Below are 15897 nucleotides of genomic sequence, written 5' to 3'. Positions count from 1 at the left end.
ATGACACTAGTCTAGAACATTCTAGAGCAAACTGTCCAGGCTGGCCCAGTGGCTGTGCATGGAAGTGGGGGGTGCCCTAGGGCCCCCCAAGTTGAGGGGCAGCTTTGCCCTGTCGAAAGGGTCTGGGCGCCCACCGCAGCTGACTTCAGGTGCAGGGCCCATGGCCTGTGATTTGGGGTTTTCTCAGGTCTGTGCCTGCCTGATACGAAAGAAAAGAAAAATGTCGTATGATTTTTACACCTTCTGAAAAGGAAAGGTATTTTCCACACGGACCTAATTAGGAGGGAATATAAAGATAATTAAGCCCAGGCCACCAACATTTCGTTTCAGCCTCCCTCGTATACCGACCACAGGTCCAAGGGCGGGGCAGGGAGCAGAGCAGTGAGCCTCGCCACGAGGGGCTCCCAGGCCAGACCGGCACTATCCTAGAGCGCTTCCCTTGGGGAGTGGGGGCTGTGCTTTGTGTTTGTGTCACCCGCTATAGGAGCCAGCAGCCCCCTGCAAGCTGGCCGTGGCCGTGTGCCTGGGAAACCGAGTTTTTACATTTTATTGCATCGTACGCATTTAGATCTACATTTAAATAGCCACATGTAGCCAGTGGCTGCCAGACTGGACAGCACAGCCCTGGAAGGAAGTAGGTGGCGAGGACGACAGGTGGCGAGGAGTGCATTGGAGACTAAGGTTGGGTGGAGATGGGGGCTGCAAGCTTTAATAGGGTGGTCGGGAAGGGCTTCTTGAGAATGGGGGTGAGGGGGGAAGGCAGGCAGATTGTGTAGGGACAGACAGCGCTCTAGGCAGCTGGGACAGCATGCACAAAGGCTCTGGGGTCGGTGGTCCAGACTTGGACTTTTAATTTGAGCCGGGATGGGGGGAGGGCATCACCCTGCAGGATGTGGGGAGAGGGCAACATAATCTGTAGCAAAGAAGGCACTGGCTGCAGGCCGAGAAAAGATTTCAGCAGAGTAGGACAAGAATGATAGCAGAAGCAGGTACGGGGAGGCTCAGGGCAGAGCAGGTTTTAGGAGGGAGGTGAGGAAGGAGCCCAGTCTTGGGTGTTCACTTGGATGCCTCTTCGCCGCCTGGGCCACGGAGGTTGCTGGTGGGCATTTGTGGAGTGTGTGCTCTGCCGGTTTCCGAGCTGGCTGCTGCCGCGGATCCCCTTCCCGCTGGGGAAGCCGAGGGCCGGAGCAGAGACGGCCTGCAGCCTCCAGCCTCGGGGTGGCTGCCCGGGGCCCCGAAGCGCTCATCCTGCTGGTGTCTCTCTGTCCTGGGCAGTGGTCAAGCCAGAAACGCTGCAGAAAGCCACAGTGGAACTGCTGGACCAGGGCCTGTGTGCCAGCCTGTATGGCCACTCGCTCACCGACAGGATGCTGTGTGCCGGCTACCTGGACGGGAAGGTGGATTCCTGCCAGGTGAGCCCCACAGCCCCTGGGGCCTGGGGACAAGTCCAGAGGCCCCAGGCCCCGCCCCACCTGCCCGAGGCCCCCAGGTTTCCGCCCTGGAAGAGGGGGTGCTCACAGTTTCCAGTCTGCCACCAAGACTTCCCTGCTTGACTTCTAGCACGGCTCCGGATCTCTTTTTTCCTTTATGCCTTTGGTCTCATTTCTCAAGCCCACTGGCCGGGGGGAGGGGGGGAGACTGCTGCCTGCACTCGGTGCCACAGCAAAACCGGGGCCTGTGGAAATGGTGGCAGAGGGCGTGTGCTTGGGAACGTGAGAGTCCAGGCGAGCTGGGAGTGAGAAGGGAAAGGGTGAGCAGACAGGATGTGTGAGGGCGGATCAGGCCCTTCGCTGCCAGTGAGACACAGGGGCAGCCACACTGGCCGCCTTAGCAAGTGGCAACATCGTCAGAGATCCCGTGGACGAGGAGAGGAGGGGATGTTTATTTGGGCTGGGTTTTGAACTGCCAGAGGCTGAACCGAGCGAGGTCTTGGAGACCCCACAGCCCAGCTGTCCAGCTGTCCTGCTGTGTGTTTACGAAGAGCAGACGGAGGCTCGCCAGCCACCTTGGCTCCAGGAGCCCGTGGGGAGGGGGGACTCCTCTGACTCTGCGGCTCTGGGATCTGGACTGGCTGCGGCCAGGGCCCCCGACCCTCCCAAAGGCGTGCCTCTGTCTCCCAGGGCGACTCGGGAGGCCCCCTAGTCTGCGAGGAGCCCTCTGGCAGGTTCTTCCTGGCCGGCATCGTGAGCTGGGGAATAGGTTGTGCGGAAGCCCGACGCCCCGGCGTCTATGCCCGAGTGACCAGGCTGCGTGACTGGATCCTGGAGGCCATCACCACGGCAGGCCGGCCTCTGGCCCCCACGGCGGCTCCCGCCTCCACCGCCGCCAGCACTGCCCGGCCCACCAGTCCTGAGAGCCCCACCAGGCCCACTCTTGGCCTCAGCGCCGCGCCTCCCGACTCAGTCACCGCCTCTAAGCCACAAGGTACTTTCTAGGGGCGCAGGCGCAGGTAGGGTAGGCGTGCGCCCCTGCGGGACTGGGCGGATGGGTGCTGGCTCCCGGAAGCTCTCTGCGGGAAGGAGATGTGTGCCGTCTGGGCCCTTCTCTCTCGTTCCCCACAGAGTGCGGGGCCAGGCCCGCCATGGAGAAGCCCACTCGGATCGTGGGCGGGCTGGGAGCCGTGTCGGGGGAAGTGCCCTGGCAGGTCAGCCTGAAGGAAGGTTCCCGGCACTTCTGTGGCGCCACCGTGGTGGGGGACCGCTGGCTGCTGTCGGCCGCCCACTGCTTCAACCAGTAAGACCCACCCCAGCCCCCGGGTCTGCGCAGCCACCCCTGTGCCCCTCTGTCACTCGGTGCCCTGCCCCCTCCTCTCCTGAACACGAATCCTGCCACACGGAGGCAGCCCTTCCCCTGGGCTCAAGAACTGGTTCTGTCCAGCTGCAAACCGGAGAGGGAACAGGCGGGAGAAGTGAGGGTTCTGGGGGGGGGGGGGCATCTCAAGGGCCCCACCTGGGCCGCAGCTCCTGGGGGGAGGATTCTGCTGGGCTGGTCTCTGGGGGACAAGTGGGGGCATCTTCGCCTCCGCCCCATGGTTAGTCTGTCAGTCACAGGGCACCAGGGGCCCCTTGTGTTCTAGCCAGAGGAGATGAGCCCGCAGGGGCTCCCTGCCTTGTCCACAGGCCCCCGGCCTGGGACCACTTTTGGGCAACAGCCATGTGGCCCCTCCGTCCTCCCGGCGCCCCTCCCCAGAGCCCGGGCCCCACAGCTGTGCCTGGCGTCCTGGGGGCAGCGGGGTGTCTGAGCGGCCCCTTGTCGGCAGCACGAAGGTGGAGCTGGTGCGGGCCCACCTGGGCACCGCGTCCCTCACGGGTGTCGGCGGAAACCCAGTGAAGATGGGGCTCAAGCGGGCAGTGCTGCACCCCCAGTACAACCCCGGCATCCTGGACTTCGATGTGGCCGTGCTGGAGCTGGCCGGGCCCCTGGGTTTCAACAAGTACATCCAGCCTGTCTGCCTGCCCCTGGCTATCCAGAAGTTCCCTGTGGGCCGGAAGTGCATGATCTCTGGCTGGGGTAACACACAGGAGGGAAACGGTGAGCTCCCCACCAGGCTCTCCGGTCCCACACCTGCAAACCCCTCTCCCCTCCGCTCCCCCCAGGGTCGCGGGCTCTGGCGCACGGGCAGTGTGGCTGCTTCGTAAAGGTTTATCGGCGCCCAGCCCATCCGCTGGTTTACAGACGGTCTCTGGGGGCTTTCCTGCTACAAGGGCAGAGCTCAGTCGTTCCAACAGAGACTGGCCCGTAAAGCCATGATTATGTGCTCTGTGGCCCTTGGTAGAAAAGCTCGGAGACCCTTGTGCTGTACCCTTCAGGGACCCCCAAGAGTTAGTGCTGGTTTTGTCCTCCCTACAGGTCACCCAAGGCGCTAGGGAATCCGCCTGGGGATGTTGGTGAGAGTCTAGGGTGCTGAGTAGGAGCACGGGGTCCGCCCCCTTATCACTACACGACCGCACGGACCCCTGCGGCCCCGAGGGGCTGTGGTTCTTTATCCATAGGGCCGGGACTCCCCTCCCCGGGTGGGTGTTGCCACAGCGTAGCCGACGTGGAAGAGGGATCGCTCTGTGAGTGAGCTTGTGTGGGGCCTCCTCTCCTTGGCAGCCACCAAGCCTGACATTCTACAGAGAGCGTCTGTGGGCATCATAGACCAGAAGGCGTGCAGCGCACTCTATAACTCCTCCCTCACGGACAGGATGCTCTGCGCCGGCTTCCTGGAGGGCAAAGTGGACTCCTGCCAGGTGAGCATCCAGGGGGCCGCCTGACGTGTTCACAGACGGAAGGGAAACAGTTTCCAGCGCGTCACAGCGAGCAGGGGAACCCTCAAGAGAACCCGAATGCCTGTAAATGTGTGGTTTAGAGAAATTGTCATATTTCCAAGCAGAAGATGAGGTGGGTGTGCATAAAAATACAGACACTAGGGGCGCCTGGGTGGCGCAGTCGGTTAAGCGTCCGACTTCAGCCAGGTCACGATCTCGCGGTCCGTGAGTTCGAGCCCCGCGTCAGGCTCTGGGCTGATGGCTCGGAGCCTGGAGCCTGTTTCCGATTCTGTGTCTCCCTCTCTCTCTGCCCCTCCCCCGTTCATGCTCTGTCTCTCTCTGTCCCAAAAATAAATAAAAAATGTTGAAAAAAAAAAATTAAAAAAAAAAAAAATACAGACACTAACTTGAAAATGTGCAGCATGTATTCACGGGAGAAAAAGCTAATCACAAGTTATGGCACATGTGACTGCTCTGTGTCACAGGGTAGCCAGTGAGCACCTGAGGTGTGTGTGATCCAGCTTAGGGGAAACCTGGCTCCAGAACCATGCCGTGAAGGCCAAAGAAATACACAAGTGGGGAAATGTATAGTCTTGGAAACATTGATGTGGGGCGCCTGGGTGGCTCAGTTGGTTAAGCATCTGATTCGGTTTTGGCTTAGGTCATGATCTCACAGTTTGTAAGATCAAGCCCCATGTCAGACTTTGCACTGACAGCACAGAGCCTGATTGGGATTCCGCCCCCCCCCCACACCCCGCTCTCTCCCTCTCCCCCTCCCTCTCTCTCCCCCTCTCCTCCTCTTCCTACCACGTCTGTCTTTCTCAAAAAACATTTTTAAAAACCTTAAAGAAATATCGATGCAAAACCCTTAATAAAATATTAGACTAAATCTAATAATGTGTTAAAAGGAAAATAAATCACAACCATAGTGAGTTTATCTCATAAAATCTAGTCTGACACAGGAGAACCCAGTAACGCCACTCATCACATTAGTGGACCAGAAGGGAAAAAGGGCGTCTTCTCCAAAACCACAGAAAAAGGCATCCGATACTTTTTAACAACCATTCGTAATTACGATTTTAAGAAATTCCAATCCTATGAAAGACAACAGAAACCTGCAGCCGACATCATGTTGATGGTGAAACAAAGCCTTCCATTCACACGCCAGGCTGCCTGCTGTCACCAAGGGCATCTGGATTAATGCGGGAAGTCAAGAAAAAAGAAAAGCATAGGGATTTGTAAAGTAGACAAAAATGTAATCTGCAGTAACATGACTGTCTACCAAAAAAATAAAATAAAAACACAGAGAGCCAAGTAAGAAACTACAAAGATTCAAAAGAGTCCAGCAAGTCTGGCTTGATACAAGGTTATACAAAGTCAAGAACGTTTCTTTTCCCAGCAAAAATCAGCATCCTAGAAAAAGGGATCCCACTGACGGAACAAAATCTGTGTGGTGTCTAGAAGTAAACTCAAGATGTTCAAGGTTTTCGTGGAGAATGTTACTAAACTCTGAAGAAAATAAAAAGGTCTGAATGAATGGAAAAACATACCATATTCATGGATGGTAAGACAATATTATGAAGATCTGTTTGTCTCCATTTTTTCCTATAAATCACTGCAATTCCAAGCAAAATTCCAATAGCATTTCACCATATGACTTGGCAGGCTGGTTTTAAATTCACGCAGGAGAGCAAAGTAATGGTACCTGACCAGGCAGGATAATCCTGGTAAAGAAGAATCAGGAATGTGTGTACCGCCGGGAACAACAAAATCGAAAGTGGTGATGGCTCCTACTTCTGTGTCAACAACCAGCCTGAAGCTTAGTGACTTGGAACGAGACTCATCGATGGGGCTCCTGAACCTGCACTTTGGTAAGAGCTCAGCAGGGACGGATTCTGCCTGCTCGTCCCAGCAGAGAGGGCCAGGGCCCCAAAGGGTGGACTTCAGTAGTAACACTCAGAGGTATTGCTCACGTCCGCCGGGTTGAAAATATCGGCTGCAACATAAATGTACACTCTCAGGCCGCAGTTGAGGGAGATGTGGCAAATAACTTGCAGTGGGAAACTCTAGGGCAGCTTCTGGGAAGTGCACTTGTGGGTTCAAATCCTGGCTCCTCTTCCCACAAGCTCCGTGACTCCAGGCACGTTACTCAACCTCTCTGGGCCTCAGATTCTTGTCTGTAAAACGGGGTCATAGTAATACCTGTCTGCTAGGGCTGCTGTGACTTGAATGAATGAAGCAAGTTGTAAAATACTACACATAACATTTATGTACATTTTAAAGACGGCACTACATATTTTCTAAAATTACTAATAAATGTAAAAGCATAGTGGGACCCACCAAGCTCCTAATATGTTCACTTTTGGGGAAATGGGGCCCCGGGACCAGGGGCAGGGCTGTGTCAGTCCCTGCTGCTGTGTAACAAAACTCCCCAAAGCTTGGTGGTGTGAAATAGCCATTTCTTCCAGTCATAGATTTTGTGGGTTGGAAATTCCGGTGGGGCCCAGTGGGGCTAGCTTGTGTGCTCCACATGGCGTCTGCGGCCTGCAGTGGGACAGCTCAAAGGCTGATGTCCCAGGAGATTCTGAAGGGGTTTCGACTTGCACATCCAATACCGGTTGTTGGCTGGGGTCTCAGCTACACCCTACATGTGGCCTCTCCACGTGGACTCTGGCTGGGCTCCCTTCCACCTCGAAACGTGCTGGCTGGCTCCCAAGAGCAGGTAATTCAAGGCAGCAAGATGGAAGTCACCTGGCATCACTGTCCCCAAAGTCTAGGGGCGAAGGTAGCCACAGAGCTGTGCCCAGGGTCATGTGGAGAGGCAGACCCCCACCACTCAATGGGAGGAGTGCCAAGATCTCCTCGTTCAAAGAGCACATGTGGGATGAGGGAGACAGTCTCCTGCCACCTTTGGGAAAAGCAGTCTGCTGTGTGGCCTAAGCTCTATTGTAACATTATGAATTTTTAAAGAAAAGCAAGGGGTGCCCGACTTCAGCTCACGTCATGATCCCACGGTTTGTGGGCTCGGGCTCTGTGTCAGGCTCTGTGCTGACAGCTCAGAGCCTGGAGCCTGCTTCGGATTCTGTGTCTCCTCTCTCTGACCCTCCCCCGTTCGTGCTCTCTCTCTCTGTGTCTCAAAAATAAACACGAAAAAAATTAAAACAAAAAACAAAATGGGGGCGCCTGGGTGGCTCCGTCCTTTGAGCCTCTGACTCTTGATTTCAGCTCGGGTCATGATCTCACAGTCCGGGACTTGGAGCCCCGTGTCCAGCCGGCTCTGTGCAGACTACATGGAACCTGCTGGGGATCCTGTCTCTCCCTGTGCCCCTTTCCCGCTCTCTCTCCCTCTCGCAAAAATAAATTAAAAAAAAAAAAGTTTGGGTTTTTTTTTTTTTTTTCTTTTTAAAGGAAGAGCAGTATGTTACTGGTGTAATTTTTTTTGAAACATATAGAAAAAAGGCCAGCGGCTAATGAGCAGAGATTGGGTTTTCTGCGTTTTTTGTTTTGTTTTTGTTTTTGTTTTTTTTTTACATCTCAAGAACAAAAGCAGGAAAAATTGAAGTTCAGAGAGAAGTGACTTGATCAAGGTCATGCAAGGTCTGAAGCCAGGTCTCCGGAGCCCCCGTGCCGTGCCGTGTCTCCTGCTCCACTGATGGGTCTCAGCCACCCATGGGAAGGCTGGAGGGCCAGGCAGTGCCCCCTGCAGAGAAGGCGCCGCAGGGTCACAGCCAGCTCTTCACTTTTTTCCTTTAACTTCCTCCCCTCTCCACCCGCCCCCCCCAAGTCTCTGAGGAATAAGTGATCTGCATCTTCGCGTGTGCTGGGGCGGACAGCGTGTGGTCTCACGCACGGTGTGAAATGATGGCCACAACAGATGTAGCTCACCTTCTCCTTCCTTCCCTTTCAGGGCGACTCCGGGGGACCCCTGGCCTGCGAGGAGGCCCCTGGTGTGTTTTACCTGGCGGGGATTGTGAGCTGGGGGGTCGGCTGCGCTCAGGCCCGGAGACCTGGCGTGTACACTCGAATCACCAGGCTGAAGGGCTGGATCCTGGACACCATGTCCTCCGGCCTCCTCCCCACCACGAGGACCCCCGCCACCAGGCAGTCCTCTGGGACGGCAGCTGCCTTCACAGTCCCGGGAGTCCCGGCCAGCACAGCCACCCCCTCGGCCACCAGCAGGGCAACCAGCCAGCCCGCCAACATGACTGCATCCACCGTAACCGCCACTGCTGGGGGACAGACACCCCTCCCAGACCCCCCGAGGACCACCGTGGGCTTCCAGCCACCAGGTACTGGGGCGAGTGGAGTGATGTGTGGGTGGTAGGGGTCCCGTGTGGGTCTGCTCACGCTGTTAATGTCACAGGGGCCACAGTGCGTGGAGGGTGGGGGCAGGCTTCACCAACAGACGCTTCTTCTCACCCAGGCTGGAGGTCAGAAGTCTGTGTAGACACTGTGCTCTCCCTTGTCTGTGTCCTCATGGGATCGTCCCTCTGTGCGTGTCTGTGTCCTCATGTCGTCACCTGTAAGGACACCTGTCACACTGGATCAGCACCCCCCCCCCCCCAGTCCTGAGAGCCAGGGACAAGGGCACTGGTTGGCCAGATGTATGTTGTCTAGTGGCAAATGCCTTAGCCCCAAGCCCCTGTCTGCTCCTGTGTTATTTATTATTTATTTACTTATTTATTTATTTTTCATTTTTTTAAGTCTGTTTATTCACTTAGAGAGAGAGAGCCCAAGTAGGGGAGGGGCAGAGAGAGAGGAAGAGAGAATCCCAAGCAGGCTTTGCACTGTCAGTGCAAAACTCGATGTCGGCCTTGAACCCACAAACCACAAGACCATGACCCTGGCTGAAGCCAGATGCTTAACCTACTGAGCCACCCAGGTGCCCCTATTTTTTATTAAAAAAAATTTTTACTGTTTATTTTTGAGACAGAGAGTGGGGCAGAGAGAGAGGGAGACACAGAATCCGAAACAGGCTCCAGGCTCTGAGCTGTCAGCACAGAGCCTGACACGGGGCTTGAACTCATGAACCATGAAATCATGACCTGAGCCAAAGCTGGCCGCTCAACCAACTGAGCCACCCGGGCACTCCTTTATTTTTTTAATGCTTATTTATTATTTATTTTGAGAGAGTGTGCAAGGGTGGGGGAGGGGCAAAAGGAGAGGGACAGAGAGAGAATCCCAAGCAGGCTGTGTGCTGTGCCCAACATGAGCCCAGCGTGGGGCTCGATCCCACAACCCTGAGACCACGACTTGGGCTGAAGCCAAGAGGCGGACGCTCAATTGACGGCCACCCAGGCGTCGCTGTCTGCTCCTGTTACAAAACGCAGACTTTTCTGAGGCACCAGGGCATGTGGGGAAGTGCCCGGCGGGAGGGTCATCACGGACGTCCAGGCACCCGTCGTCCATGCTTGAAACCCTCCTCCGGGCCGCCCCGGGCCGAGCCTGCCGTGCGATGCCATGCGGCGCGGCAGGGAACCAGACGTTGGCGACGCACACACACGGTCCCTGGCAGGCAGGAGGGAAAAGGGGACTGTGCAGGCCCCAGCTGACCCCACAGACCCCGCTCAGGGGCCCCTGGCTAAATTAGCTCAGCCCATCTTGGCAGAACGGGCCCAGAGAGATACTGACGGAGAACGTGCCTTTGACATCCTTCATGCGTGACTAAAGCGTTTTTTATGAAACAGTGATCAGAAGGTACGAACGCGTATTGGCAGGTCCGGAGTAAAACGCCATCAAGAGCGGCCAGCTTCCTACTGGCTGCAGCGTCGTGGGGAACAAAGGGCAGGACAAGGCCTGGCTTCTGTGGGGCGTGGGGTGTGCTGGGGGGGACCCCTGTCTTAGCAACCATCCCACTCCTGCCCTGCCAACCCCCCCCCCCCCCCACCGTGTCAGTTTCAAGGGACCGAGTGGTAGGAGGCAAAACTCAGAGAGGAAGTGCTGCCACAGAGGAGGGGCCCTACCAATTAGGGTGGAGGCGGGGTGGGGGGATGGGGGAGGGCCCTGGGCACGCCGCCCCCGCCTGCCCCCAGCAGACATGAACGTTGTGCTCGTGTCCAGATGCTGAGGGACGGCGGCCTGGCTTCATTCAGGCGGGAGCAGGTCGGCAGGGAGGGACCGAGCACGCTTCTGGGGGTCCCAGGGGTTCAGCGCGTGGGGCTGCGGGCCTCTGCTGGCTGCATCCGCTTTCCTTCCTCCTGGGGAGTTTCCCAGAATTCCCGGCTGTTCCAAGTCCCCATCTCCAGCATCCTCACCGATTCCCCTAGAGAGACTGCGACCTAGGGGGGTTTCCCTGCTTCCCTCCTGCGTCAGGGTCCCTCCCTGGGCCCCCTGGATCCCCACTGTCCTGTTCAGGGGTGTGTGCGTCTGGTCTAACCCCAGGACACAGGAGCTGGGGGAAAGTGCTCGTGGTCACTGTCTTTAAGGATGTGCCGCCTTCTCTTCCCTATTCTCTTCCCTTTCCCTCGCACACGTGTGGACGTGTGCACACGTGGCCCGATGAGCCTGGGTCGCTCAGGCACAGACCTGTGCCCACAAAGCCAGGTTTAGGGGCTCGCTGCAGCGAGGCAGCCCGCACACCTTCAGAACCATCGCACGGCTCCCAGACCAAGGAAGGGTCTGGGGGCACAGAGGGGGTGGATGGCATCGAGAAGAAGCAATCTCTGTTGGCTGCGGGCCCAGTCGGCCACATGCCAGGGGTCCGGGCAAGGGTCGTCTAGACCCTTTCAGGGGGACCCAGGTCCTGTTTCCCTGGCAACACAAAGTTAAGACGGATGCGGAGCATCCAGTCCGGAACCCGCTGAGAAGTTATGCACCTGGACTGCAAAGGAGACCAAGGTCCCAGGCCAAAGGGGGTCTCCTGTTCACGTGGCTCTGGTTCCTGACAGCAGTTTCTGCTGGTCTGGGTGCGGGGAAGCTTCCAGCAGGGACACTCAGGGACACTTCACAGCTGCCGCTGCTTGTTCTTGGCAGAAACACTGTCTCTGTAGCCGGCTTGATCTGGGTGTGGCCTCCCGCCCTGGTGATTTTTACTGTTCTAATAGTTACAGCCAAGTTCTTAACTTGGCCTCCAGCGGAGGTGAGGAAGCCCCCTGGAATGGCACACATTCTTGCGTTGTTCAGCGTGGGGGGGCACTTCCAGGAGAGGAGCTGTTTCCATCAGATTCCCCAGGCCTCCTGGTCTTGGGCAAGATCCCCATGGTGTTGGCGTGTTGGGGGTGGGGCTGAGAGGGAACCGGGCAGGTGGCCCCCCATCTCTCCGTTCTCCCCTTCCAGCTGAGGTTGGGACAGGAGGCTGAAGGGCAGGAAAGGCGGGCTGGGGAAGGAGGACTGTTGCGGAGGCGGGAAATTCCTTGTGGGAATGATGGGGGGGTCCCTGAGTGCCCCTATGGGTGGTAAGGGTTCCTGCAGCACCCCTTAAAACCACCAGTTTGTTCTGTCTGCAGTAGTGTTCTGAGAGGGCATCTTGTGCTGGGGGAGGGGGAGTGATACATGTCACAGCCTGGAGGAAGTGTCGAGGGAAGGATACTGAGTCACACAGGACCCCAGTAAGGGGAGATGCCCAGAGAGGGCATCCAGGGCAGTGCAGGAGCTGTTGGGACAGGGAAGGGGCCTATTGGGCAGCAGCCTAGGGTGTGCAAAGGCCCCGGGGCAGCAAGGAACTTGGCTACTAGGGCAGTGGGAGACGCCTGGTGAGGAGAGGGAGGTGAGCAGAGTTACTGGGCTGGCCCTCAGCCACGAAGGAGGCAAACCTAAAATGCATTTCAAATACTATTTGAGAAAAGCTCAGAGAAGCCTCATTTGCAGCCCTAACCACCAGGCCCAGTGTTCCTGACAGCGGAGGTTTCCCGAGGCAGGTCCCCCAACCTAGTGTGGGCTTCTCCTACCCTGCGCGCGCAGGCGGGGATGCGCTTGCCCGCCGATCTGTCACCCGACTCCCCCGCAGACTGTGGCCTGGCACCGGTGGCGGCGATGACCAGGATCGTGGGCGGCAGTGCCGCGGCCCGCGGGGAGTGGCCGTGGCAGGTGAGCCTGTGGCTGCGGCGCCGGGAGCACCGCTGCGGGGCCGTCCTGGTGGCCGAGAGGTGGCTGCTGTCCGCGGCGCACTGCTTCGATGTGTGAGTCCGGCCGCCCCAACGCCCCTGGCCTGTGCGCTTCACTGGAGCGCCTTGTCTGAAAACTCACCGTGTCGCCTGTCCACGCTTTGGCCCCAAATGCCCTCCCCAGCCACTGGCACCCACTGCCCCAGACCGGCCCCTACTCTATACAGCCCCTCCCCTGGCCGTGTGGCACCGCGGTCCAGTCCAGCCCCGCAGCCCCCCCACCCCCCACCCCGAACCCTGGCCATGGCCTCTCCCGGCACCAGGGGGCCAGGTCTGCGGGGGGGGGGGGGGGGGGGGGGCGGAAGGCTCTGGGGAACGATGGAACACTCCCTCCCACCTTGGCCCGCCCCACTGGCACTTGGCACCAGACCCAAAGGCCACCCAGTGGTGAGTCCCCTTCCCGGTAGGGCGCTCATACAGCGGACCAGGCTAGGGGCCCTGTCCTCCAGGGAAACGCGCAGCGCGCCTCCCAGGGCCAGAGCCCTAATACTTGACGGGAACGGATACGCTTGTGGTGTCACCTCCGTGCGCGGTAGCACTCACTCCAGGCACGGGACCCCCGCACCCTCCCCGCCGTCCTAGGGGGAAGCGACAACAGCCCCATTTCCAGATGGGGGGGGGGGGGGCGCGCCCGGGGCGCGGGGATTCGGGCCGACGCCTGTCCCCGCGCGCCCCGCAGCTACGGGGACCCCAAGCAGTGGGCGGCCTTCCTGGGCACGCCGTTCCTGAGTGGCGCCGAGGGGCAGCTGGAGCGGGTGGCGCGCATCTACAAACACCCCTTCTACAACCTCTACACGCTCGACTACGACGTGGCGCTGCTCGAGCTGGCGGGGCCCGTGCGCCGCGGCCGCCTGGTGCGGCCCATCTGCCTGCCCGAGCCCACGCCGCGGCCCCCCGACGGCGCGCGCTGCGTCATCACCGGCTGGGGCTCGGTGCGCGAGGGAGGTAGGCTCGGCTGCCCCCCCTCCCCCGCCGCGGCGAGAGGGCCCTCGGCCCACGGCTCCCGTTTCCCCCGCAGGCTCGATGGCGCGCCAGCTGCAGAAGGCGGCCGTGCGCCTCCTCAGCGAGCAGACGTGCCGCCGCTTCTACCCGGTGCAGATCAGCAGTCGCATGCTGTGCGCCGGCTTCCCGCAGGGCGGCGTGGACAGCTGTTCGGTGAGCGCACTCTGCAGCGGAAGCGGGCGCTTCTCGGGACCCAGGTCCCACACGCAGAGGGCAAGGGGGGCGTGGCGGGGCGAAGTCGTCACCGCTGCGAGACCCTCCGGCGCCGCCCTCTCAAGTCCACCAAGCAGGGCACCTTTTCTGACCCTGGAGGAATTTTCACTCGACCACCGTTTATTGGGCATCCATTATGAGCCGGTTTCGGCGCCTCGGCATGCCCCGCCCCCCTCCCCGCGCCGGCACCGGCGGGATGGGGACGTGGGCTGGGCAGTGACTGCCGCGTGAGGCCCCCATTCAGCCCGGGGGAAATACCGAGTGTCCATGAATGTCTGCATGAACGCGTCATCCTAACCTAGAACCCCTTTCCCAGAAAAGAAGCTCACGAGGAAAAGGACCCGGGCCCAAGGGATGCTATGGGGGAGGTAGTGGCCTGCTCTTAAGGCCTTTCCTTTCCTCCCCTCAGGGCGACGCCGGGGGACCCCTGGCCTGCAGGGAGCCCTCTGGCCGGTGGGTGCTAACTGGGGTCACCAGCTGGGGGTACGGCTGCGGGCGGCCCCACTTCCCAGGGGTCTATACTCGGGTGGCTGCCGTCAGAGGCTGGATCGGGCAGAACATCCAGGAGTGACCGCCAGCACGTGGCTGCACACGCCCGGGACGAGAGGTGACGGCGGCAGGAACCGGCTGGCCCCTCTGCCCGAGGAGGAGAGTCTAGGGGGCGGGCGGGCTAGGGGGCTGCGGATAACCGGGTGCACGTTTGCTGCTTATTTGGATCCAATAAACAGCCCCTTGTCCCTAGCCTTCTGGCTCAGCACCTCCGTATCAGAGCAGGGACCGTTCGGCTGCTGCTCACCCAGGGCCCAGATATGGGAGGTGCGGGGAAGGGGCAGCAAGGCCTCGCCGGGGCAGGACTACCCTCTGTCTTTGGCGCCGGAGCTGGGGGCGGGGGGTCTGGCCAAGCCTCCTCTCCAAGCTGCCTTTCGCGTGAGCAACCGGCTCCCGGTCACGGTCATTGGAAACCAGGGGCACAGAGAGTAAAGAGGCGCAGGCCGGTCAGGGGACCCGGGAACACGCCGGGCCACCTCCCACAGAGACCCCCTCCAGGGAACACCGATCGGGTGCTCTCCGCACCTCCCTTATTGGCCCCCACCTTCAGGTGGCCACAGCCAGGTGGGGCCTGACTATGCCCCCAGGTCCCAGGGCGGATTCTCAGCCCCAGGTGCACGGTGAGCCTGGACCCCGCAGGGGCCGCGCCGCCTGCAATCTGGGAAGTCCCAGGGCCCCCCACGACCCGAGGGAGCGACGACCCCAGTGTGGCGGCACCGGTCTCGTCCTCAGGAACCACGGGCAGGCAGGATGCACAGGCGGGCCCCCGCTTCACAAAGGGCCTTTATGGAAACGGAAAAGGGGATTGGGGTGGGGGCCTGCCGGGAGCCCGCGGGGCCGGACGCGGCGCGGGGGGGCGGGTCACATGTTGGCTCGCTCCCGCTGTAGCCGCGAGTTGTAGGCGCGGGACACGGTGTTCCAGGCGTCCATGTAGCGGTCCATGCACATGGCGATACACTTCTGCGGGCGGGAAGGGGGCGCGGCTCGGCTCAGCAGCGGCCGGACCGGCGCCCCACCCCAGGCAGCGGGCCGCGCACGCGCACTCGTCCCACCGCGACGCCCGTTGGTCCGCGCACGCGTACTTGCCTCCACGCGGCCCCACGCGCCTCACCTGCTCCGAATTGTCCAGGGAGCCCCCCGGCTTCCCGATGCACTTCCGGAAGCACTTGTCCGTCATCCTCTGTGGGGACAACGCGAACTCAGCCGCGACACCCGCGCCCGGTGGGCCCCACTGCCCTCGGCGCCCGCCCCGGCCCGACCCCGGACCTGCAGCAGCTCCTGCGCGTTAGCCACGGCGATCTGCACCTTCACCTGCTCCATGATGAGCCCCGGGTCCAGTTTGCCGCCGCCGGAGCTCCCGAAGTCCGAGCCGAAGCCACCCTCCATGGCTCCGCAAAGTCAACCGAACCGAGACCGCGTGCGCCGACCCGTACCCGCGCCGGAAGTTGCCCCCCCCCAGGGCACCACGGGAAATGGAGTCCGGGCTTGTCGGACTACGACCCCCACAAAGCTGTGCTTCCACCTTTGCGCATGCGCGGATAGGAGTCACCTTCTGCGCCGGCAGCTTTTGGTTTCGAGGCCCCGGGCCTGCAGAAAACGTCCCCGGCTCGTCCTGCGGATCCCGCGGCGCATGTGCACAGAGCGTCGGGCGTGTCGCGTGACCGAAGGCGCAGCCCGGCAGCTGAAGCTCGGGCACCCCGACGCGGGTCGCTGCGAGGGAGTGTCCCGCGGTCTCGTCTGCCCCCCTCCGTCCCCAGTCGGGGGCGGCCGCGTCAGAGTAG

General features: G+C 60.2%; 2 protein-coding genes across 5 annotated transcripts in view; one reads left to right on the top strand and one right to left on the bottom strand.

Annotated features, from left to right (window-relative positions):
- TMPRSS9 (transmembrane serine protease 9) overlaps positions 1-14421 on the top strand; it is a 49668-nt gene extending 35247 nt beyond the window's left edge. Inside the window, exons 9-18 of one of the 3 annotated variants that reach the window (XM_058728437.1) lie at positions 1276-1412; positions 2121-2424; positions 2562-2733; positions 3260-3531; positions 4096-4232; positions 8158-8539; positions 12196-12367; positions 13032-13297; positions 13371-13507; positions 13977-14421. In XM_058728437.1, coding sequence (XP_058584420.1) covers positions 1276-1412; positions 2121-2424; positions 2562-2733; positions 3260-3531; positions 4096-4232; positions 8158-8539; positions 12196-12367; positions 13032-13297; positions 13371-13507; positions 13977-14138 — 2141 coding nt within the window. In that variant the 3' untranslated portion in view covers positions 14139-14421. Of the gene's footprint in view, positions 1-1275; positions 1413-2120; positions 2425-2561; positions 2734-3259; positions 3532-4095; positions 4233-8157; positions 8540-8673; positions 9170-12195; positions 12368-13031; positions 13298-13370 lie in introns of those variants that run through there. The other 2 variants (XM_058728435.1, XM_058728438.1) reach the window with 2 other exon arrangements.
- TIMM13 (translocase of inner mitochondrial membrane 13) lies at positions 9308-15719 on the bottom strand. 2 transcript variants are annotated; one of them, XM_058728463.1, is made up of 3 exons: positions 15383-15719; positions 15228-15296; positions 9308-11544 (listed from the first exon to the last, which is right to left on the bottom strand). In XM_058728463.1, exons 1-3 carry the CDS (start codon positions 15500-15502, stop codon positions 11308-11310), a joined length of 426 nt encoding a protein of 141 aa, XP_058584446.1. In that variant the 5' UTR covers positions 15503-15719; the 3' UTR covers positions 9308-11307. The 2 variants fall into 2 exon arrangements, with proteins under 2 accessions (XP_058584446.1, XP_058584447.1); XM_058728464.1 differs by lacking the exon at positions 9308-11544 and adding an exon at positions 14887-15076 and having other exon boundaries at positions 15383-15579.
- Between the last annotated feature and the right edge of the window lie 178 nt (positions 15720-15897).

Source organism: Neofelis nebulosa, chromosome 4, assembly GCF_028018385.1.
Source record: "Neofelis nebulosa isolate mNeoNeb1 chromosome 4, mNeoNeb1.pri, whole genome shotgun sequence".
NCBI lineage: Eukaryota > Metazoa > Chordata > Mammalia > Carnivora > Felidae > Neofelis > Neofelis nebulosa.
The sequence above is the reverse complement of the archived record's forward strand: the minus strand, read 5'-3'. Positions and strand labels throughout refer to the sequence as shown.